This window comes from Budorcas taxicolor, chromosome 2 (assembly GCF_023091745.1).
Source record: "Budorcas taxicolor isolate Tak-1 chromosome 2, Takin1.1, whole genome shotgun sequence".
In the NCBI taxonomy this organism is placed as follows: domain Eukaryota; kingdom Metazoa; phylum Chordata; class Mammalia; order Artiodactyla; family Bovidae; genus Budorcas; species Budorcas taxicolor.
In genome coordinates this window covers 21,629,668-21,653,629 of record NC_068911.1, presented here as the reverse complement: position 1 = coordinate 21,653,629, position 23,962 = coordinate 21,629,668, and the positions used below count along the sequence as shown (strand labels likewise).

Here is a 23,962-nt window from a genome sequence, read left to right as displayed (position 1 = left end):
AAGATAAATCCAACTGAATGCAGAATTCCAGAGAAGAGCAAGGAGAGATAAGGAGGCCTTCTTAAATGAATGACGCAAAGAAATAGAGGAAAACAATAGAATGTGAAAGACTAAAAATCTCTTGAAGAAAATTGGAGATATCAAGAGAACGTTTCATGAAGGATGGGGACAATGAAGGACAGAAACACTAAGGACCTCAACAGAAGGAGTAGAGATTAAGAAGAGGTGGTAAGATTACACAGGAAAATTATACAAAAAAGTTCTTAATGATCCGGATAACCATGACGGTATCTAGGTCACTCACCTAGAGCCAGACAACCTTGAGTGTGAAGTCAAGTGGGCCTTAGGAAGCATTACTACAAATAAAGCTTGTGGAGGTGACAGAATTTCAGCTGAGCTATTTAGAATCCTAAAAAATGATGCCATTAAAATGCTATACTCAAGATGACAGCAAATTTGGAAAACTCAGCAGTGGCCACAGGACTGGAAAAGGCCAGTTTTCATTCCAATGCCAAAAAAAGGCAATCCAAAGAATATTCACACTACCACACAACTGTGGTCATTTCATGTGCTAGCAAGGTTATGCTGAAAATCCTTCAAGCCTAGCTTTACCATCTGGTAGCTAAGACGGTAAAGAATCTGCCTACAATGCAGGAGACCCAGGTTCAATCCCTGGGTTGTGAAGATTCCCTAGAGAAAGAACTGGCAACCCACTTCAGTATTCTTGCCTGGAGAATTCCATGGACAGAGAAGCCTGGCAAGCTACAGTCCACGGGGTCACAAAGAGTTGGACACAACTGAGCGAATAAGCAACAGCAGGCTTCAGCCGTATGTGAAACCAGAACTTCCAGACGTATTAATACAAGCTGGGTTTAGAAAAGGCAGAGGAACCACAGATCAAATTGCCAGCACTCATTAGATCATAGAGATAGCAAGGGAATTCCAGAAAAACATCTTCTTCAGCTTCACTGACTATGCTAAAGCCTTTGACTGTGTGGATCACAACAAACTATAGAAAATTCTTAAAGGGATGGGAGTACCTGACCACCTTCCCTGTCTCCTGAGAAACCTGTATGGGGGTCAAGAACCAGCAGTTAGAACTGGACATGGAAAAACAGACTGGTTTCAAATTGGGAAAGGAGTCCGTCAAGGCTGTATACTGTCACCCTGCTTGTTTAACTTATATGCAGAGTACATCATGAGAAATGCCAGGCTGAATGAATCACGAGCTGGAATCAAGATTGCCAGGAGAAATATCGACAACCTCAGATACACAGATACCACTCTAACAGCAGAAAGTGAAAAGGAACTAAAGAGTCTCTTAATGAGGATGAAAGAGGAGAGTGAAAAAGCTGGCTTGAAACTCAGCATTCACAAAACTAAGATCATGCCATCTGGATCAGATGGCCATCACGACACAGCAAATAGAAGCGGAAAAAGTGAAAGTACTGAAGATTTTTATTTTCTTGGGCCCCCAAATCACAGTGGATGGTGACTGCAGCCATGAAATTAAAAGACGCTTGCTCCTTGGAAGGAAAGTTATGACAAACCTAGATAGTGTATCAAAAAGCAGAGACATCACTTTGCCAACAAAGGTCCATATAGTCAAAGCTATGGTTTTCCAGTAGTCATGTATGGTTGTGAGAACTGGACCCTAAAGAAGGCTGGTGATGGTGGTTTAGTCACTCACTTGAGTCCAACTCTTGCCTGTCAGGCTCCTCTGTCCAGTACTCTTGCCTGGAGTGGGTTGGTATTTACTTCTCCAAGGGATCTTCCTGACTCAGGGGCCAAACCTGGGTCTCCTGCACTGCAGGCAGATTCTTTACTGACTAAGCCAGTAGGGAAGCCCAGAAGGCTGAATGATGAAGAATTGATGCTTCTGAACTGTGGTGCTAGAGAAGACTCATTAGAGTCCCTTGGACTGCAAGGAGATCAAACCAGTCAATTCTAAAGGACATCATCCCAGAATACTCATTGGAAGGACTGATGCCAAAGGTGAAGCTCCAATACTTTGGCCACTTTAGGTGAAGAGGTGACTCACTCGAAAAGACCCAGATGCTGGGAAGACTGAAGACCAAAGCAGAAGTGGGTGGCAGAGGCTGAGATGGTTAGCTAGAGTCACTGACTTGATGCACATGAATTTGAGCAACTCTGGGAGATAACGGAGGGTAGGGGAACCTGGAGTGCTGCAGTTCACGTAGTCATGACGACATAGTGACTGAACAACAACAATGTACATGGACCTTATGCTAAGTATAAGCCAGTCATAAAATGAAACATCTCAAACGGGCAAACTATACAGACTGACGGTAGTGGTTGCCACTGGCAGGAGGGAAGGAGGAACAGGGAGTGCCTGCTAACTGGTTTGCAGTTTTGAGTTGATGGAAATGTTCTAGAATTAGAGGGGTGATGGACGCACAATACAGTGAATATACTGAAGACCACTTTGAAATGGTGAATTTCACATTATATAAATTACAGGTTGACTCCTGAAGCAAGAACATCCAGAAATTACCCACATGGGGTGTGGATCCCTGCCCGCTTTGGTCATACCCTTGGGCCGAGCTGAGGGCTCTAAGAGGCTGGACGCATCACTCTTGCTCATCCCAGCACCCTGTGCTAGCACAGTCTGTGGGACATGGAGCACGTGCTCCACACAAGGCCAATCATGATCTCTTGCCCATCACTGTATCCTCATGTCACATTTCCAAGTCCTCTGGTCTCCTTGGGCTTCTCTGAGAGCTCAGTTGGTAAAGAATCCGTCTGCAATGCAGGAGACCCTAGTTCGATTCTTGGGTCGGGAAGATCCACTGGAGAAGGGATAGGCTACCCACTCCAGTATTCTTGGGCTTCCCTTGTGGCTCAGCTGGTAAAGAAGCCGCCTGGAATGCAGAAGACCTGGGTTCGATCCCTGGGTTGGGAAGATCCCCTGGAAAAGGGAAAGGCTACCCACTCCAGTATTCTGGCCTGGAGAATTCCATGGACTATACAATATATGGGATCACAAAGAGTTCGACATGACTGAGCGACTTTCACTTTTGCTGGTCTCCTCACTATGCTTGGGCCACTCTGGCTTCCTTGCTGCTCTTCAAATATGCCCAGCACTAAGCTTCTGTAGGGCCTTTACACCTGCTTCTCCCTGGGCTTTGAGCTTTCTCCCCCTAGGCAACCACGGCACCAACTTCTCACTTTGTGCAGGTCTCTGCGCTCCTGTCCACCCCTTGGGGAAGTCTGTCCTATCTCAAAGAGGACCCACCCCTCCCTGCTGGTTTGCTCACCTGCTACCCCTTTCTCTACAGCACTTATCACTGCTTCATATCAGAGTAAGGATGAGCTCACCTGTGGGGTTTTTTTCCCTACCTCCTGGCATATAGCATCTTAGTTCCCTGACCAGGGATAGAACCCATGCCCCTAGCACTGGAAGCTTGGAGTCTTAACCACTGGACCACCGGGGAAGTCCCTAGAATTCAGTTTGTTTGTTTTTTTTTTAAGTCTGTCTTCCCGTATTTACTGAGGGCAGGGTCTTGGTTTTATGCTTGAATACTACCTGGACCACAGTAACTGACCTTGGTGCATGAATTCTCTCACTCAGCTAATCTCGACTGTTTCTGCTACAGTCTTCTACAGTTGAGGACAGAAATGAAATCAGTTTTTGCTCTTCAGTAACCCAGAGTTTAGTTAATGATTTACCTGAGATTAGAGCACACATTGTCGAGAGAGTCTTGGAGTTTCGGGCATTTTCCCGTAGGGAGCTTAAGTAGTCATACCTGTTCTGACAGGCAGGCAGCAACTGACCTGGGGAACATACACACACTCCTTTGTCCTCCTCGAGCTTAGCTGGCTTCAGAATTAAACTTCCCACAGGGAGGCTGACTTAAGAGGCTGCACATATTTTGTCTGACTCATACAATGTGTCATCTGAGTTCAGATTTGACAATGGGAAGCACTCATCAAAACCGAAACAAAAACAAAAAACCTTGGCCATCTGGCTCCTCCTGGAAATCGGAAGATTTGAGGAGCTGGGCCAGGATTCCCACATGGCCAAAAAGAGCTGGCGCTTCCTCAGGCTCTTCACAGCCCTGGAGCCTCCCAGTCCATCTTCCACTTGGCCTGTTTCCTACCTGATCCCAGGAGGACATGAGACTCCGAGATAAAAACAAGAATCTCAGAAGTGCCTTGGAGCCTCCCCTCCCCCGCCCCAGGGAGCTTCAGTATCTTTCTGGGTGGTACCCGTCCCCCAGACAACACAAATGTACCCATTCTTCTGGGGACTCTCAAGTTCTCCACCCTGGGCCCTGTGAGAAGACTTTCAGGCTCTTTCTCCTGCTCCTTCTCTGACTTGCCAAACTGCTCAGTCGCATCAGACCCTTTGCAACCCAGTGGACTGTAACTGGCCAGGCTCCTCTGTCCATGAGATTCTCCAGGCAAGAATATTGGAGTGGGTTGCCAGGCCCTCCTCCAGGGGATCTTCCCCACCCAGGGATCGAACCTGAGTCTCTTGTGACTCCAGCATTGGCAGATGGGTTCTTTACCACTAGCGCCACCTGGGAGAACCTTGCTCCTTCCCTGGAGAAGGGTCCTTTCCCTGCCAGCCTCACCTGCCCACTCAAGCATGTCCTCAATATTCTCCGCTGCCCCAGGCACAAGACGGGTCTGATCTGTGTCCTCCAGCCTCAGGATGAAGCTCCCTTGGTGCTTCTTGGCAAAGATGTAGTTGTACAAAGCAGTGCGGAGGCCACCCAGGTGCAAGAAGCCTGATGGAAGAAGGGGACAGCCCAGATGAGATGGGGAAGATGAAGGGCAAGTCAATTCTGCTTGTGATAAAAGGGCCCAAGGAACATCAAAGCCCAGGAAATGGCTCTCCCTGTCCCATCTCTCCAGCAGTCAGACTGTCACAGCAGAGGACTCGGGCGGCTGACTCATTTACCCTCATCCCAGAAGTGGAAGAACACCCAGGTTTTGGAGCATATCATTTTGTAAAACGGCTCCAGCTCTCCCCACCTGCACCCATCGTTCTACTCTGAGATTTGCCTTGAGACCAAGTTTCACCCAAAGGGGAAACAGATGGTTAGTCACTGAAGCCACTTCACACATGCATATCATTTATGCAAATTCAATGAGGTCCCTGGGCAAAAAAAAAACACTTTGCTAATTGAAAATACCGTATAATTACATTTTGCACATACCCTCTATGCACTGTACGGACTAACCACATCACACATTTTGAATTTTGACTACTTGATGCTCTAACTGCTGCCTTTAGATACTAATGAAAACTAATATTCGATTCCACTGTATTTCTCCACCCAAGTTTAAACTCTTAAAAGACTTTACTTTTTTCATCATTCCTGACTGAATAGTTAGAGTAAACAGTTTTCCCAGGGCTGTCATTTCCCCCCTTACCCTGCCTTCTTTGGACAAGGTTGTGGCCCTGTCTTCACAATGAGCTCATTTGCATCTTCAGGTGCTAGCACCTGCATGAGACAGGAAACGCTCCTCTGGGATCAGGCAGACTCTAGCTCAACACTGATTATATAGGTGACCTTCAGCTAGTTATTGCAAGGACACCACAAAACCAGAGTTCCCCAAGATAGAAGCCATGGGTCGAGTAGTTGAAACCAAGACGTCTTACAGATCTTGATTCAAATTCTGCTCCCCTTGGACATTCTACTTGATTTTTGTGAGCTTCAATTTCCTAATTTGTTGAGAGAGATTGGCAACAAAAAATAGAAACCTCCCTTGCAAGATTGCTGTGAGGCATAAATGCTGATCAGAGTATACCATTAATTTTAGCTATTACAATGATCTATATTCTTCTGTCTGTAGTCAACCGCCTTGCCAACATAGGCTTTTCCAGCAAATCATCAAGGAAACAAGACTTAAGATCATCATAAAGGAGGCTTCTGCTTGTTAAGTGCTTTCTATGAGGTAACACACCTTTCCAGTGCCTCAGCTGGATTACCTCAAATGATGAGGCAGGTACTATTATCAGCTCTATTTGGCAGATGTTAAAATTCAGACGTTCAATGCTTTGCTCAAGTGGCAAAGCCAGAAATCTGCACCCAAACCAGAGCTTGTCTGAAAACTGTTGGCAGTTCACAACCAAGTAGGTACAGAAATAGCAAGTAAACGCTTAGAAATTGAGAGCATTTTGACGGAATAATTTTACATTTGTTGAATTCAATAGAAAGTCTCATATTTTGTATGCTTCCCAGAATTTCAATTTTCTAGTAATTTCTTTATATGGATTTTATAAAAGTATTAATCTGTAATTCACTGGAAATCAGAAGCCAGTCAAACCCAGGGGTGGTTTGAAGAGCAGGCTCTACACTATAGTGCCTGGCAAGTAATATCCTTGTCATCCTGTGCAGGTAGGATCTTTTACAATGGTAGCTTTGGGACCCAGTAGTTTAGAACGAGAGGTGTGCTTTTTGTGAAGAGGGTAGGAGGTTGCCTCAGATGGAAAAGAACTTGAGGAACTAGTGGGGAGGCCACTAGGGTACACAATGGGTCCCTGCCCCACTCTGGCTTGCTAAGCTCCAACACTAACCTTACAGGACCGTTCTACCTCCAATTTCCTCTGCCCAGAAGTTTTCTTCTATTGGTTTCAGGTACCTAGCTCCTTGTTACTTGGTTTTCAACTCTCATGGCACCTCCTCAGCAACGCATTCCTGAGCATCCTACCTAACCCTTTGTCCCCTACATTGCTTCACCTCCTGCATGACACATGTGATTGTTTAAAACTACAGCTATATTCTTACATGTTTGTGGCAGTCACTACCAGTGTAGGCTTCCTGCGAGTAGGGGCCCTACTTTCTCCAAGGCCGTTGCATCTCAGTGCCTAGAACAGGCTGTACTCACTAAACATTTGTTGAATACGCAAGAAACAAGGAACCCAAAGAAATGGTACAGTACGATAAGCACGAAATTCCTGGCAACGCGAGTAATTTTCGCTCGTAAACATATTTCTATTTCCGTATAATGAGGTCTCACTGCCCCGCCAGTCTGACTCCACCGGAAGGGATTCGTTCGGAATGTTCGGGGGCCGGGCAAGAGACGGTGGGCCTCGGCCTGCAGCGTCACGTCCGCCAAGGTTACCTGTGGGGCTGGGGGCGAACCGCACTCGCACCGCAGCCCCGGGATCAGTACCCAGGCTGGCTTCACGCCGCCCCATCAGGCGGCCCAAAGCAGCCGGGGACCTCCCGGGATGCAGCAACCTCTTCAGAAGCACCGCCATGTGGGCGGCATAGGCACACGTGGGCCTCCGTGCATCACTTCCGGGGACTCCTCCCAGCCAATCCGCTTCCGCCACAGAAGGCGCAACCCCGCCCCTTAAAGGCGCCAGCCTCCTAGCCTGCAAGCCCACGCCCCCCTCCCAAGACTGCGGCCCCGCTCGGCCTCAAGGGGGCAGAGCCTAGCAAGCGGGCGATTTCCCGGGCCCGCCCCCCTCGGTTCTCGAAAGCTAGAGCGTGGCAGGGGCCGGGCCGGGGAAGCGGAGGAGGCGGGTCTCCATAGAAACCTCCACCTGTTTCCGGCCAGGCTGTGCAAGATTAGGGGCTGCTGCGGGGGCCAATCTCAGCCAGCTCGCCTTTTCCCGGCGGCCTCTGCGGGAGCGGTGGGTGTTGTACACAATCATCATGGCGGCGGCCGGAGCCCCGGATGGTGAGTCTGGAGGGGGTGGCGGGCGCCCGGGTAGGGCAGGGATGAAGCGGGCGCTCCTAGGGGACGTGGCCCGGCGCTGGGGCGCCAGTAACCTGGCTCGGGCGCATTGGTCCGGCGGCCCTCGCGCAGAGTCTGGTTCCAGGCCCAGTCCGCGGCGAGCGTCCACCCCCTAACCCCCTTGCAGGCATGGAGGAGCCTGGCATGGACACGGAGGCCGAGACCGTGGCGACCGAGGCGCCCGCGCGGTCCCTCAACTGCGTGGAGGCCGAAGTCGCGGCGGGGGCGGCGGCCGAGGACTCCTGCGCAGCGCGAGGCAGCCTTCAGCCGGCCCCGGCCCAGCCCCCTGGGGACCCCGCGGCCCAGGCCTCGGTCAGCAACGGCGAGGACGCTGGCGGCGGCGCGGGCAGGGAGCTGGTGGACCTGAAGATCATCTGGAACAAGACTAAACACGACGTCAAGTTTCCCCTGGACAGCACGGGCTCCGAGCTGAAACAGAAGATTCACTCGATTACAGGTAATCCCCCTGGCGCTGACAGCCTACCCACCGCACCTGCCTCCTGTCTACGCTAGGCATCGCGTTGCCTGTGTTCTTCCATCAGTTTTCTTAGTGCTACCAACAGCCTGCCGAAGGAAGTAGTAACGTGCCCGTAATTCAGATGGAGAAAAAGATCCAAAATCAGAGCCAATCGGCTGAGCTGGGTTTCAGGCCCAGCGCTGACTCTTAGGCCCAAGTTTCTAACTCCTGTGTCTAACATCTCTAATAAAATTACCTAAGGCATTTGTTAAGTTTACAGCTTCTAGGCCCTTCCCCCTGGAGAATTGATTCAGTGGGTCTGGAATGTGGCCAGGAATTATTTTTAGCGAATGTTTCAGGTAATTCTAATAAGGGAACTTTGGGAAACACTGCTGGTGGCTATCATGCTGGCCCCTTCACAGCAGCTCCTATTACGTAGATTTATCTTATTTGCAGCACTTTGCCATCTGAAATGATTTCCTTTTTAAACTTTCTCTGGGTAGGCTGTAAGCTCCATAAAAACAGAAACCTTATTGGTTTCTATATCCATGATATTTGTGGACATTCACTTAATATTTGAGTTACAAGGTGGTTGAGGAACTACTTGGAAGGAATAATACCTGATATGGCACTAGGTAGGTAGGTTTAGTCGCTCACTTGTATCCAACTCTCTGTAACCCTGTGGGCTGTATCCTGCCAGGCTCCTCTGTCCATGGGATTTCCCAGGCAAGAATCCTGGAGTGGGTTGCCATGCCCTCCTCCAGGGGATCTTTCCAACCCAGGGATCGAACCCAGGTCTCCTGCATTGCAGGCAGACTCTTTACCGACAGAGCCACCAGGGAAGTCCTGATATGACGCTAGTGGTAAAGAATCCACCTGCCAGTGCAGGAGACATAAGAGATGGTAGGTTCAATCCCTGGGTTGGGAAGATTTCCTGGAGGAGGAAATGGCAGCCCGCTCCAGTGGGTTCTTGCCTGAAAAATTCCAAGGTCAGAGGAGCCTGGTGTACTACAGTCCATGGGGTCGCAAAGAGTTGGACACGACTGAGCACACACATTGATTGGTTACTTAACACCTTGTGCTGCACTAAATGCTCTATATTTGTCCCATCTCTTAGTCCTTAAAGCAAATCCATAATATAAGGAACTATTGTCATCACCCTGATGACGTTCTGGAGGCTCAGAGAGGTTGTAAATTGCCTAAGTGCACAACAGTGATTAGTGATAAAGCAGTATTCACTTACGGGTCTGTTGTACAAAGAATATTTTTCATTTTTTCTTTTTACTGTCCTGCTTTTCCCAAGGTCTCCCGCCTGCCATGCAGAAAGTCATGTATAAGGGACTTGTCCCTGAGGATAAGACATTGAGAGAAATAAAAGTGACCAGCGGGGCCAAGATCATGGTGGTTGGCTCCACGATAAATGATGTTTTAGCAGTAAACACACCCAAAGATGCTGCCCAGCAGGACGCCAAGGCCGAAGAGAACAAGAAGGAGCCCCTCTGCAGGCAGAAAGTGAGTCTCTTGTGTGATTGTTGGTCCTAGGAAGAGTGAGGCTTTGTCTTCTCGAGCCTAGGCTGGTTGTCTCCTTTCTAGAATAAGCTCCTTTTCGGACAGGGCCCATGATGGAAATTTATGGCAGCAGTTGGGTGCGGCTGGCTGTTGAGTGGAGGTGACAACTACCTGAGATTTGCATCTTTGTCTCATCTGGCGGGTCAGTGTGTCTCAAGTTTATCTCCTTTAGGATGAGGCCTTTGTAAAGGCAGGCTTCAGACCAGGTATTGAAAGGAAACAGATGCGGGTTTCTCTCCTATTGAGCACCAGAGAAAAGTGCCACTATTAGAATTGACCCTCCATTTCACACAGATGATTACATTTGTTTTTTTGGCTTGTGGCTTCCCCCAAGTCAACAAGCCTTTTTCTCCATAGGTAGGGAAATCAGTAGCTTTCAGCGGTCCCTCTGAAACTGGCTGTTTCAGGAAGCCAAGTGAAGCTGACTTGGAAGATAACTACACTGATTTTTTTCTTCTTCCCTCCTTCCTGGTCATGAAATGAGGGTCTGATTTTTCACATGCTCTGTTGCTTGTTTCAGATGGAAGAGATCCAGCCTTGTTTTGTGATCACTGTAGCCATTCAGATTCTCTTTTGCAACTAGGAAAAGTAAGAGTGTTTCACTGTGGAGGGAACTGGTTGAAAGAACAGTCACTTGCAATCTTATCCAGCCAACCCTGCTTGTAGTTACAGAACCTCCCGGCCACTGTTAGTGTGTTCCAGGATAATAGATATTCTCGACTCAACCTGTATCTTGCAGAGAGTAGACCGACCTTGACCAACATTAATTTCAGTGACCTTAGGCATCAAGGCACACGGCCAACAGTGTGGCACACAATTTTGTGTTACAGGTTTATAATCTCTTATATGTGCTACCAGAACCCCAAGTCTGAAAACCAAAAGTGTTCTTACAGACTAGGCAGCAACACCCAACCAGAATTAGCATTGATAGTCATGTTTTACCCTAGAAATGTTAACATGTTTGGTGACAGGTGCTTCCCAAGACCCCCACAAAGAATATCATGTAATGTGTTTTAAAACTGTATTATGCTTATACAAAACATTTGTCCATAGGGTTTCAGATAAGGGGTTGTAAACCTCTGTTCACATGTAAAAGGTGTTTATTTGGACATTTTCCCCTCCAGATATGGGGTGATATGAACCAGTTGAGTTCATTTCCATTTTCCTATCTTCTTTTGCCACGACATATGAAATTGTCAAATAGGAACATGTCAAACATGAGTCTTTCCCCTGGTCATGCCTTTGGAGCATAACATGCTTCTTAAATATAGGTTTTGAGTTACTAATGGTAGCTTAACAGGCTTAGAACTGTTCTCCACAGTGAAGGGAAAATTCTTCAAAGGGAAAATTCTTCAAAAGGTACTTGGGATGTATGAGTCAAATTAAACTTCTAATCCACACAGCTTTGTTCCATTGATGCCAGTTATGAGGCATAAGGTGGCCTGATGAGAGGGACCCATTCTCCTAGCTTTTCATCAGCTTGTTCAAGAATCTGGGGCTGATACGTAGAGTGACCTTTTGCTAGTAGTCTGGCACTTTTGAAGTTATTCCTAACCAGAGGGTTTCCGCCATGCCAGTGAGAGTTTGAACTGGCTTGTGGCCACCTGGTACTTAAATTCAATGAAATGTTTACTCTTTACCCACCCATTACCCACAATTCTAGCTTGACCAGACAGCGAGTATACCTCTAAAGCCACAGATGGAGAGGAAACAAGACTCAGGCATTTGGGCCAGACCAGAGCAGTTTTCGGGGGCCGTGTGCCTAATTAGAACCCTTTATGAGCTGCTTCAAACCCCTGAGGAGGGAGTGGAATTAGGCTTACTGTCAGGCTATAGAGTAGTTAACATTTCTCTTTGGAAAAGTGGCTCTTGACCTTTCTGGTTAGCATGGTTGAGGGTGGGGTAGTGGGGAAGATTGCTGCAGTGGGCTGAATCTCCATTTGTTGAAGAAATGTCCCTTCTAGGGAGCTAAGCTGACTGTCACATCCTTACAGGTTTCTGTGGGGGTTTTGAGTTGATGGAAATGGCTGTCCCCGTTTTGTACCTGCCAGGAGAGCAAGCACCCTTTGTGGCTTTCTTTAAGCTAGCTGTGTAATCTTTCAGTGGTGATTTCGGGGAAGGGAGAGAAGGAAGCAGAGTTTATGTGAATTAGCAATCTGGAAATCCTGATTGCTCTAAAGCTTTGATGTCTACTATGGTGGCCACATGGGGCTGATTAAAATTCAGTAATATTAAGAATTCAGTTCTTATGCTAGCCACATTTCAAGTGCTTAACAACCACAAGTGGCTCTCGGCTACTGTTTTGGACAATACAGGTACAGAGTATTCCCATCACAGAAATTTTTGCTGGACAGCACTGCCCTGTAGTGTCAGGGACCCATAATCTGTAGTCAGGACAAGCTTTTGAACCAAAATATTAAGGCTTGCTTCATCCTGTTTTTCAGAGAGGTAGTAAAAGACAGAAATGCAGTCAGCTGTTTCATATAATTATCTTTTTCTGACTTACAGCAACACAGAAAAGTGTTGGATAAAGGAAAACCTGAAGACGTGATGCCATCTGTTAAGGGTGCTCAGGTAAGCCAAACTCCTTTGTGAGCATTCTCAAAGGGAACCAGCCTCCACCTCTGCCTTGAGGTTCCTGCAGTCGTGTCCTCGACTCCTGCCTTCTCCTGCCTCGCCTTTTTTACTGGTTCCTCTCTTTTACCATGCTCTTGTGCCCCCAGGAGCGCCTGCCAGCTGTACCATTATCTGGCATGTACAACAAGTCTGGAGGAAAAGTGAGGCTTACCTTTAAGCTAGAACAAGACCAGCTGTGGATCGGCACTAAAGGTACGGGCTGGCCTTGCCTCTTCCTGGCTCGCTGCCTCTGGCACCCAGTAGGGCTTGGGCTCGGGCTCATCTCTGCTTCTCAGTCTGGAATCTCTCTCCACTGTGCTTTGCGTGCTTTAGATTTTGCTTTTTGATGCTCGCCTCTATTTGGGCCCTCTTCCCTCATTCTTTTCAGTCTGATCTCAGAGCCAATCCATCAAACATGGGCTCTTCAGTTGTAGCCAGAACCAGAGGTTCCAAACTGTGTGGCCTGCGGGCCAGGTCCTGTCTGTGGACAAGGGTTTTCTGAGTTTACACACAGTCTGTGAAAATCAGGAGATTTCACTGGATCAGAGTTTTTTTGTTTGTTCATTTTTTGTTTGGCTTCTCTTGAAAAGAAGCAAAAGGCCTAGCTGTTCAGGACTTCCATTTTCACGCGGTACACGGAGATCAGCTGGCACCAAGTAGCCGTTTCCGGTGGGCTGTGCTGTAGCCCTCACTGTCCCGTTTGCCTTTTACTGTGGCCAGCTTTGCTCACGTGTGTCGCCTGCCTGGCCCCTGTAGGCCAGAGGCTGCCTGGGCTCAGGACCTGCCTTCCCTCCTTGCCTGGTTGCCCCCTGCTGCCCGCCACTTTCCCTGCCTGTGTCCGGGAGTCAGGCATGCTATTTGCTGGGAAGTGTCTCTGACTGATGCTCCTCTCCCTTCTCCCAGATGGTTCAAAGTCTTGTCAGTTACATTCCAGAATTATCTGCATCTCTTTCTTTTCCCCTCTGTTGTGCCTATTGATTCCTGGCATCTGTGAACTTTGTTAAAGCAAGTTAACCTCTGTGCCAACCCCATCTGCGATCTCTTCTGTCCTGCCCATCTTCCACACTGCTTTTTCCTCACTGGGTCAAGTCCTCAAAAACTTTGGGCTGTTTAAGGCCAAGTTCAGATACCTCAACCTAGTGTCCAGTATTCTCAACCGTGGGGTTCGCTTTCAGATTTTTGACCCAGCTTCCTGCCCCACTTGCCCTGTTGTGCCCTGCATACTTGAGCTGTGTCACTCCATGAGCTTCCCACCATGCTTTGCACAGCTCATGTTTCAGTCATGCTGTGCCTTTGCCCGGGATGCCTACTCCCTGTTCCTGTTATTAACAAAAATCTTCCAAGGTCCTACTTAAACATGCTCTTTTAAGGAAGCCTTCCCTGATATCTCTCCACCCTGCAAATGAGCTGCTGCTGCTTCTGTCCACAGAGCACCCTGCTTTATCCCTGGAGCGCTGTTTACCCTCAGACTTATCTGTCCCCCATCAGACTCCTGGAGGGAACCAAACATGCCCAGTTTCCCTGTTTCCGGCCAGCACTGCAGGTATTCAGAGTTCGAGGTAGATGTAAAGAGAAGTATAGTGGTGCACATTGTGTAAGGTTAGCTGGTTTCAGGGACAGGCCATTTAGTATGATTCTGCTTAAAATGGAACCAAGGAGGTGTTAATTGCTCAGTTGTGTCTGACTCTTTCCACCCCCACGGACTGTGGCCCAACAGGCTTCTATATCCACGGATTCCCACAGATAAGGATACTAGAGTGGGTTACCATTCCCTTCTCCAGGGGATCTTCCAGAGCCAGGGATTGAACCCAGGTCTCCCACATTGTAGGCAGATTCTTTACCATCTGAGTCACCAGGGAATCCCAAAATGGGACCATAGTTTTAGGGAAAATAATTGGAGCAGGAGTGATGGGGAATGAGATTGTAATCATCTTAAAATGTGAAAGTAGGTTTCTCGTTTTTAACCCAATCTTGATTCTTAAAATGAACAAAGACCTAAACCGGCAAGATACTTGAGTTTTCTAACAATTTTGTGATTCCTTGCCCCAGTCTTCTTTTTCACTTTTGACTCTCACTGCATGGGCAAGGCAAATTGTGCATAAAACTTAAGGGCTTTCCCAGTCTTCCCAGGGGCTTTTGAACTCTGTAGTAGGTCATTCTCTTCCACAGAGCCTGGCACAACATCAGTTTTCTTCAGTCATGGGCTGCCCCATCTCGGTCAGATCCTCACTTACTTGTGACCTTGCAGGGGAGTTGGTTTACTTCTCCATCATATGCAGACCTGCCAGAACCCTGCCTCTTCCTTGGCCTGCACTTTCACTCCTGCAGCCTACTGGGAGGCCGGGATCAAGGCTGCTGGCCGGGAGGGTGGGTGCAGGTAGGGGAACTGGATGAGGACTGAGTGTGTAAGCCTTCGTTGGTTCCTAGGGAATGTTTCCGGGTGGTGAAGTTCTATAGGAAACAATGGCATAACTGCTGGGGCTAATGACAGCCTCCCTTCCTTATGTTAGAGGTTTTGCTTTAGCTCATAGAAGCTGCCACCTTTTTGCTATGGCCTGAAGGCAGAGCTCTGGAAGAATCTTGGTGGATCAGGGTTCAGAGCTGTTGAGAGTCTCGTGGCTCACCAGCCTCATTAAAGAGCCTGGCTTTGAACATGCACATCTTCAAAGGGTGACCAGGGCCAGGATTTCCATTCCCACCCAGGCAGTGGTATCAGTGTCCCTTCAGGCTTTGTTCTCACTGTGGGCCCAGGAGTCCTGCCCCCTGCGTTTCCTAAGCACTGTCCTAGGAGGGCGGCTTGTTCTGGGAGTTGGCTTCCGGCCACTGGCTTCATCTTTCTGCTGAAGTGACCGTCCCAGCAGTTCGTTGATGTCTTTCTCAATGGGGTGCTTTATGGAGCGGCATGCAATGGCTCCTGGCTTAAACTGTGCTTGCTAGCGTGCGTGGGAGGCAGTACCGACAGCCTCAGGCCCGGCGGAGCAAGAAGAATGAGCTCCAGGCAGGAGATGGGACGTGACCTCGTGAAGCTGCCACCGGGAGTATGTGCCCTGTGTGTAGGGCACTCAGGTCTCTGATCTAGCTGGTTGCTGTCACTTAGGAATGTGGGCCCAGGATTGTTGAATCTTCGTGTTTTCAGGAGAAGCCAGAAGTCCATGTTTTTGTGTGAAATCTCTGGACAGTTCAAAATGGCTGATGTTTAAAACAGTTTCCATCATAAAAGACCAGTGCTGGTCAGATCCTGCCTGTGGGTGACTGTTAGAGCCACTCAGAAAGTCAAAATCTGAATGAGCATATTCAGGCCCCATCTCCCCACCCTCCTTTTCAGAGACCAAGGCCCGTAGGATAGAAGTTACGTGTCTCAAGCCACCAGCTAGGTGACGGTCCAGGGCTCTGAGTTCCTGGGGTTTTGTCAGCTTACCTCTTTTTTTAGGTTTTTGCTTGGTGCAAAGCCCGTAGTGAGCTTTTCCCAGCGTGGCTCACCTTTTGCTGAGAGCTCCCTGTCCCGAGGTGTCCGCCCAGGCGCCACCGCCCCCTTTTTTGCTGCTTGTCTCCAGTCTCCTCTCACTCCAGGCATGCCTCACTGCCGCCTCTTTCTTACCTGCCATCCTTAGACTTGCTGCGAAGGGCTTCTGACCCGATGTGATGAGTACATCCCGAGGGTTAACCAGAAGAGGTTATGGATGTTCTCAGAGAGCTTGTTCAAGTGTGTGTGTTTGGAGGGGTGGGAAACTGGGGAGGGAAGGGGCTGGGAGGAGGAGTGGGCAGGATCAGGGTGGGAGGCTGGGGAGGGAAGGGGCTGGGAGGGGGAGTGGGTAGGATCAGGATGGGAGACTGGGGAGGGGGAAGGAGAGGGGCTGAGAGGGGGAGTGGGCAGGATCAAGGGATAGAAACTGGTCATAAAACCCCAAGCAGCCCCCTTCCTGTATAAGTAGCAGGGGGTACAGCTGCCTCCTCCTGGTCCCTTGACTATCCCAGGCACCAAAGACATCAGCCAGGGCTGGGCTTGGCGACAAGGGTGCAGAGGAGTTTCCTGGGTGTTTGTCAGCCGTCAGGCTCCACAGAGAAACTCCAGGATGGCTCTATCTATGCTCTCGGAAGCCTGTAATGCACACCTGCCAAGTGCTGTTCCCCACTTGCTCCTAGGAAGTCCCCACCTCCCAAACAGGGCTTGAGGTGCACTGGCCAGAAGGTGAGGGTGGGGGTGGACCCCCCAGCCACCAGCCCTGAGGAGGGGTGGGGGGGCCTTTAATGATCTCTGTGATCCCTCTCAACTTAGAGCGGACTGAGAAACTGCCCATGGGTTCCATTAAAAACGTGGTCAGCGAGCCCATCGAAGGGCACGAGGACTATCACATGATGGTAAGTGGCCGGAGGCCTCGCCTGCACCGCCTCCAGCAGGGAGGGGAGAGCTCAGTGTTGAGAAGACAACAGTCTTAAGAGCCTCCTGTTGTGTTCGAATTCTTAGAGCTTAATCCGTGATCTACTCCCTAGTTCTGTTGATTTTGCAGCTGACCCCTCCCCCTGCTCCACCCACCACCTTCACGCAGTTTAAAGGGGATACATTTTTATCTCTTGCGTGTCTCTCATATCTGTAATATTTTGTTTTTAGACCAGGAAAATAAATGCAAAGAGGAGGTTAATGGCTTGTGGGTCTTCATTTTAAGTTTTGTCTCGTGTATGAAACAGAGCCTCCCACTAGCTTTGGTGCCTGTGAGGGCATCAGGCTGCCCCCTTCTGCCGTGAAGTGCTTACCCCGGGGGGCTGCCCTCAAGTGGCTGAGGACCTTGTGGGGAGGGTGGGGCCTTTACCTGGTTCTGCCTGGAGTTGCGCTCAGGAGAGTGGCTGCTCCTCTGCAGACAGAGCCTCTGGAGATGTTCTCCGGGTCTGCAGAGCAGAGCAGGGACGAGCAACCCTGAGTAGCGAGGCAGAGCCCTTCCGCTGTCCCAGCACTGTTGAAGGGGCTGCTTTAAAAATGAAGTTGAGCCGCCTCGCTCCAAAGTCGCTGTGGCAGGGACGGGACCTGAGCAGCAATAGGGTGCAAGTGGGGCCACCCGCCCTGCTCAGTTGGAGGAGGTGACTGTGCTGTAGCCGAGTCAGCCCCGTCCCAGGGAGGAACGGCCGCACGCGGCTGGCGTAGAGTTTGCAGTAGAGGGAGGCATTGGAAAGTCCGGGAAGAGGGCATATCCAGCTGTGACCCTTCTCTTGGCAGATGGCAGGGCCCCTGGCTCTAGGAAGTCAGCCAGTTGTGGCCCCTGTGCTGCCCTGTGGGGGTCTGGCGGCGCAGGGTTGCCCCAGGCAGTGGTTGGCAGTGCAGCCCTGGGTGCCCAGCTCACCGGTCCTCCTCCTGGTAGAGGTGGTGATGGTTCAGGCTCCTCCCAGGCCCTCTAGTCTCTGTGTAGTCCTTAAAGGCTTACAGGTGATTTGTTATTTTTTTGCTCAGGTATTTTTTCCGTTTTAAAAGTTGGCCTTTAATATTGTCATCTGGGCCCCTCCCTTCACTCGTTTTGAAAGGTTTGTCCCACCAGTTTGACCCCATAAGGTTTACAGCCACAGTTTTCGAACAGTCTGGGGAGAGGAATTTCCAACAAGTAGCATGGACCATTTTGGACATATTTTAAGGAGGTGGTGTGGATGGCTAGTGCCTTCGCATTTAGTTTAAATGCCGATTTCTGTCTGGAGCTGTTGCTGGCAGAGGTGGGTTCTAATTGCCCCCTTTCTTTTCTAAGCACCATCGAGTGCCTTGGCCTTTGTCTTAATGAAGATATCTATTCCCTCTTTGCAGGTGCCACTCCAGTAGATTCACAGTTCACCTTAGAAAAGGGTGGCTGTGCTTTTTCATTTTTAGAGAAATGTTAAAAGAGTACCGAAAAGAACCGAGAGTACTAAAACAAACCCATATATCCATCAACCAAGAAATGACTGTTGTAAATATCTTGCAACTTGCTTTCAGTCTTGCTTTAAATAAAAGAAAACCCACCAACAGTGAATATGTCCCCACTGTCTTCCCCTCCCCCTTTGCCCTTGTCATGATTTATCACGTGGATCCTTCCCATCTCTGCGCTTATTTTCACGTGTATCCATGACCAAGATACAGTATTGTTTTGTGTTTTTTCAGTTTTCATAAATGGTATCATGGTATGTATTGTTCTGCAGCTTGCTTTTTTTTGGCTCGACATTATGATCTGTCTGTATTCACTCTAGATCCAGTTCATACCTTGTAAAAGTAAATCCAGTGTTCATCTGAGTAGGTCACATTTAATTTTGCGTTCCCTTACGATGGATATGTAGGTGGTTTCCAGGTTTTTATCATTTCTGACAGTGCTGCTTTCAACACTCCTGTTTCCTCATGCATGTGTGGCGGTTTGCCTAGGGCAGTGGTTCTCAAACTGGTGTCTGGGTCGGCAGTATTAGCTCACCTGGGAACTTGTTAGACGTGCAGATCCTCAGGCCCCACCCCAACTCTCTGGAATCAGGAAGTCTCAGGGCTGGAGCCCCCAGTCTGATCTAACAAGCCCCCAGCTGGCCCTGCTGCACACGCGAGTTCGGGAACCACTGCTTTAGGATCGGCTATGCCTAACGCTCCCACACCTTTTTATGTTTTATTTATTCATTTATTTTTGACAGGAGAATGCTCCCCACGTGCACAGTTGTTTGTTTTTTTTCCCCTTCCCATTTTAATGAGCTCACCTCTCAGCCCTCCCCTTGTCTGTTGTGCTGCCTGCTCAGTCTCCTGACCTCTGAAGTACCGCTTGGTTCTCCTTTTTCCCTTCCAGGCGTTTCAGTTGGGCCCCACGGAAGCCTCTTACTACTGGGTGTACTGGGTTCCAACTCAATATGTGGATGCAATCAAAGACACTGTGCTGGGGAAATGGCAGTATTTTTGAAAGCACTTTCACCTCTGGCCCAGGAGACTGACCCAAAGTGAAGGACATTGCTGGGAGAGGCCTGCAGCATCCCTGGATTTCAGAGTTCTGGAACTTTGTTCAAAAATATCTATATCCAATCTGAGGTGATGTGGTGACTGAAGCCAGAGGTGATGTACTTTCACCATTAGCTTAATTTTAACTTAAAATCACCGGTTCCCTTTCTTGCAGTCAGCTTCATACCATTTTTAAAAGTCAATACGGTGGAAATCAATAAATCTGAATTCTGAACATGTTGTGTGGAATACTCTTAAGTGTGTTTGAGAGTAGATCTACCAATTGTGTTTAGAAAGGAATGATCAAAAGCTTTCTGGTTTTTTGGTTGTTTTTTTTTTAAGTGATTTCACCTGAAATATTTTCATCTCTTTGGTTGCAAACATTTGGACTGCGTTGTGATGAGTTGTGGGTGGGGGTTTTTTTTTCCTTTTTCATATAAAATTGTATGCAAAATGTGGGGGTTAGTAAGCCATATTTCTCTGTCCACTGGTTCGGAATGAATTCTTTCCCTTTTTACTTTCTCACTTCCTAGATGGGAATTTTTGTTTCTGAAAACCCAAAGATGTCCGTTCCTCCTTTTGTACCTCATCACCACTTCCTTGCCCGGCCTCCCTCCCGCCACGCTGCTGCTCATGAATGCATGGCAGGAGAGGAAGAGCCAGGGGTCTGGCCGGGACGCTCACACAGGCTCTGGTATACGCTGAGCAGCGGAGTGTGTCCCAGCAACTCCGGTCTGAACATCTTGCCCTTTGGGCCCCAATCTGGGGAGATGGCACTGCTGCTTTGACAGTTGCCTATAGCCCTTGCTGATTTGGCTTTGAGGCCCAGCTTGGCATGGGTGTGCCGACAGAGGCCCCTCTGAGAGGAGCCAGGTGGAAGCCAGTTATACAGCCATACAGCCACAGACCCAGATCCTCCTTTCTTTAGAATTTTTGAGAAATCCTTCAGCAGTCCTATGATTCTTTCAGTGACGCGTCTGCATTTGGTCCTTCTCCTCATGCATTATGTTCAAGTGTCCTTCATCCCAGGTTTAGAGATGCTGCCTTTCCCAAGAAGAAGTTATCTGACCTAGTGGGTTGGCCAATGGATTTCAATATCGAAAATGGGATAAACGGCTTTTGTGATTAGCTCTCCCTCTTCCGGGTTTAGCCCTTAATGTCCTTTGTCCACGTGAAGTTCTGTCGTCTCCCAGTGGTTTGGTTGACTCTGGAATGAGGGACAGTCTCTTGGTGAATGATACCCTTTGTGCTGTTTGCTGTTGCTCTGCTGCTGTCTTTGCGATTCTCCTCTCACTGGTGCAGGCCCTCATAGTAAGGTTTGGCAAGAGATGTCCCAAACTTCACATTCTGGATTCTAGACTGTTAGCCTTCTTTCTGTGAGATGTATTAGCATGTGTTCGCCTAAGATGACGATTCCTTGTGAGCCAGTTCATGGTGATCTTCCGCGCCCTTCCCTTCTAAGCCGTAGTTCAAGAATCCAGCCCATCCAGACTGACTCTTGCTTTTCGTGGTGTCGTCCATGCCAGGTTACGGATCTAGGCAGGAAAATCTCCTCTTGCTTTTCTGGGGGGCACAAGTTTGTCTGGGAAGTGTAGCATCCAGGAGACGGCCTGTTTTCCACCCCTTGCAAAAGGAGCAGTACCTGTAGCCCTTCTGTCCTTGTCAGCCCGCAGTCCCTGGAGGAAAGAGCATGTCTTTCCTGCCTGTGGAAGCTTCGCTCTGCAGTTGACAGGCCTCGCGAGCTCGTGGAGTGGCGTCTCGGTTTGAATGCTGCTCTTTCCGTTGGCCAGCCTGCCTGTCCCAGAGGCTTGTCCTGACAGTGCCACACGCCCGCTCTTGAAGCAGGCGTCCTGTCCCCGTTTGGCGGGGCTGCTCCCCAAGGCCCTTCCCACCAGGATCCCCCCCTCGCCCTGCTCTGGCGGCTGCCTCCCGCCACGTGACGCCCCTTCCTCCCAGTGACGGTGTGCGTCCGGACTCCCTGCTTCCCAAGGGCCAAACCGCTTCTCGCTCAGGCTGGTGTCCTCTCAAAACAGGACCAAAGCCTGTGTGAGCCTTTTTATTTGAAGTAAAAATGGTGCTTTTTTCCTTACTTGGAGATCTTCTATATAAATACTGTAAATGACATCTTTTCGTATGGACCTGTTCGAGCGTTGCTTTCCAGAGCCCACGAACTGTGCTGGCCCGATCTTGGGCTCTGGCCGCCCCGTCCCTGTGGAGCCCTTGCGGGAAGCCCCGGCAAGCAGAGGAGCCGCCGGGGCAGCGTCTGGTGAGAGCCGCGCCTGGGTCCCAGCAGCGCTCACTAGTCTGTTAGTCAGCCGCTGAGCAGGCTCGTCGTCAGCTTCTTATGGTCCAGGATGTACTGACTAAATCTGTGTTGGCAAATTCAGACACTCCTTCCCCTTCGGTAGCATCGCGGTGTTCATTCCCCCTCAGGCTTCTCTCCGCGCGGAGTCCTCGCTGGGGAGGGGCCAGGACCCCTCGCGGGGCTCTGAGGGCGGGCAGGGGCGTGAGGCTGCCTTCTCTCCTGGAGCTGGCAGCCCTTTCGCAGGACAGCAAGCCTTTCCTTCCCTCCCCTCCGCCACTTGGCAGAGTAGGGACGAGGTATCCCTGCCGTCAGCTCTATTTCAGTCAGCCTTTTCAGAAAACTGAGAGAGATGGTCTCAAGACTTGGTCCAACTCTTTGGTATTCAGTATTCAACTATTTGGTATTCAGTTTTAATCGATGATGGGCCTTTTGCAAATAGCATCAGCTCTTTTTAAAAAGAAAGTCAAGCTGAGCTAAGGGTGCACTGTGCTATATCGTGGACATGGTGGGCCAGGTGAGGCCTCTGTAGGCTCCTGCTTTCCATGATGAGGGCCAGGGAGACTCCCTTCACCACTCAGTTGCCGGATCTCAGCTGGAACGGGCTGCCTTGCTTCTTACTCTCCCTTTCACCAGGTGCCTGGAGGAACGGTCCCGGGTGCTCACGCTTGGCCCGCCCTCTTTGCCAGAGGCAGGACCCTGTGTGCCAAGGGCGGCTTGCTTTCCACCCCGTCCTCCGAGGCCGCCTCTTTCTCTCCTTGCCTGTTGTCTCGGAAAGGATAGTCCTTTGTCTTCAGGCTTTGTGATCAAGTCATCTTAGGACTGGCACCTGTTCCCTTCTTCGCCGGGCCTGGTGGCCTTTCTGAAGTCGCAGGTGGTCAGGAGCCCTCCAGTGCACGTGACATCTGGTCAGTTGACCTGCCAGGCTGGGTGGTTCTACTGCTTTCTGAATTTCTAAGAATCTCTTTCTTTCCTAACGAGTTCTGCAGATTTATTTGACAATGTACGTAAGTACCATGTTTTCCTTGTGGTGTACGCTCTGTTCTGGTTTTGTTTTTAATCAAATGCCTGTTTGGGAGGAGATGAACGTATTTAGTCTATTAGATTTGCGCTGCTGGAAAATTTTTTTTTTAAAGTGTAACCTTGACTAGCTGTCTTATTATTGTTTATCCTGTAAGATTAGTCTATCAATTAAAGTTTGATAATTAATTGCGTCTCCTTTTCCTTCAAATTCTTCATGCGCCTGATCTGTACTGGGGATTGACAAACATTGAAACTGGGCCTGGAGTCATTTTTTGTCCAGTTGTGGGGTACCATGTTACCATCTTCCTTATTTGGCTCTTGGGTATATCCACATTTGTTCCTGCTGAAAATAGCTGATAAAGGGATCCAACTTGATGCACTCCGTGTGAGTCCAGCTCCCAGCTTGGCGGTCAGCCAGGTCCCTGTCAGGGCCTTCCCCTGCCTGGCCTCCAGGGGTTGGAGGGCAGGCCGCCACGCAGTCCTCACTCTGCCAGGACACGTTTGATCAAACATTGAGATGGAGCTGCAGCTTCAGCCGCAAGCCACAAAGACCCAGGACGGGGGAGGGAGGCCTGCTACCAGCAGCAGGATGAGGCGGAGGCCTGGGCGTGGGCCGTGACTGTCGCTGGCAGGATCGGGTCCGACCAGCAGCAGGATGAAGGCAGAGGCCTGGGCGTGGGCCGTGACTGTCGCTGGCAGGATCGGTTTCGACCCAGCGCTGCTCCCATCGGACCCTCTCTCCTCTTTGCCCTACTTGGTAAATGTTCCTGAAGGTTCTGGTCTCACTGCCCCTTCCTGGCTCTGTGTAGTTTCCCATGGCCTCACAATCCTGGAACCACACCGTTAGATTCTTCAGGTTCTGATTGTTTGGGGGTGGGGCTGTGCTCCATGCTGTCTGTGGCCTGATGCCCCTGGGGAATCTGCTGTCTGCATCAAGGGCACTTCTGAATTGTTACTGGAGGCACCTTAAACCGGGTAGGGTGATTGAGCCTCCTCAGACAGAAAATGAGATGAACTCCGCTCTGAATATCGTACCATATTTTGGGGGGAGACACCTTGGCATTTTCTTAACTGTGGGTAACTATCAGAACACTCGACAGCAGGGACCTCACAAAACACGGTCATGAGGGCAAGAGGCAAGGACTTCCTGCTTTTGCCCGAAGTGGCCTGTCTAACTGATCCTGCTTGTAGGAAGTTGCTGTGCTTCCACCCAGGAGGCCTCTGCCGACCCCACTGGGCCGTTTTCAGCTGGGATTAACCTCTGCCTTACGCAGTTTCTCGAGGCTGTTTTTGTTCTGAAGCTTCAGTAGCCTGTCTTAGTCTACTGATAGACCCCTCCCTACTCTTCACCTCATTT

The 23,962-nt window shown here is 49.6% G+C and overlaps 2 protein-coding genes across 2 annotated transcripts in view; one reads left to right on the top strand and one right to left on the bottom strand.

Moving 5' to 3' along the window:
* EARS2 (glutamyl-tRNA synthetase 2, mitochondrial) overlaps positions 1-7,272 on the bottom strand; it is a 28,905-nt gene extending 21,633 nt beyond the window's left edge. Inside the window, 3 exon segments of the mRNA XM_052662696.1 lie at positions 4,599-4,754; positions 7,099-7,242; positions 7,245-7,272. Of these exon segments, the coding sequence (XP_052518656.1) occupies positions 4,599-4,754; positions 7,099-7,242; positions 7,245-7,272 (328 nt within the window).
* Positions 7,273-7,527: 255 nt separating this feature from the next.
* Positions 7,528-22,791, top strand: UBFD1 (ubiquitin family domain containing 1). The gene is made up of 7 exons (XM_052655466.1): positions 7,528-7,662; positions 7,847-8,176; positions 9,480-9,688; positions 12,254-12,319; positions 12,469-12,574; positions 16,638-16,720; positions 19,135-22,791. The coding sequence occupies exons 1-7, from the start codon at positions 7,638-7,640 to the stop codon at positions 19,243-19,245; spliced, it is 930 nt and encodes a 309-aa protein (XP_052511426.1). The 5' UTR covers positions 7,528-7,637; the 3' UTR covers positions 19,246-22,791.
* The last annotated feature ends 1,171 nt before the right edge of the window (positions 22,792-23,962 follow it).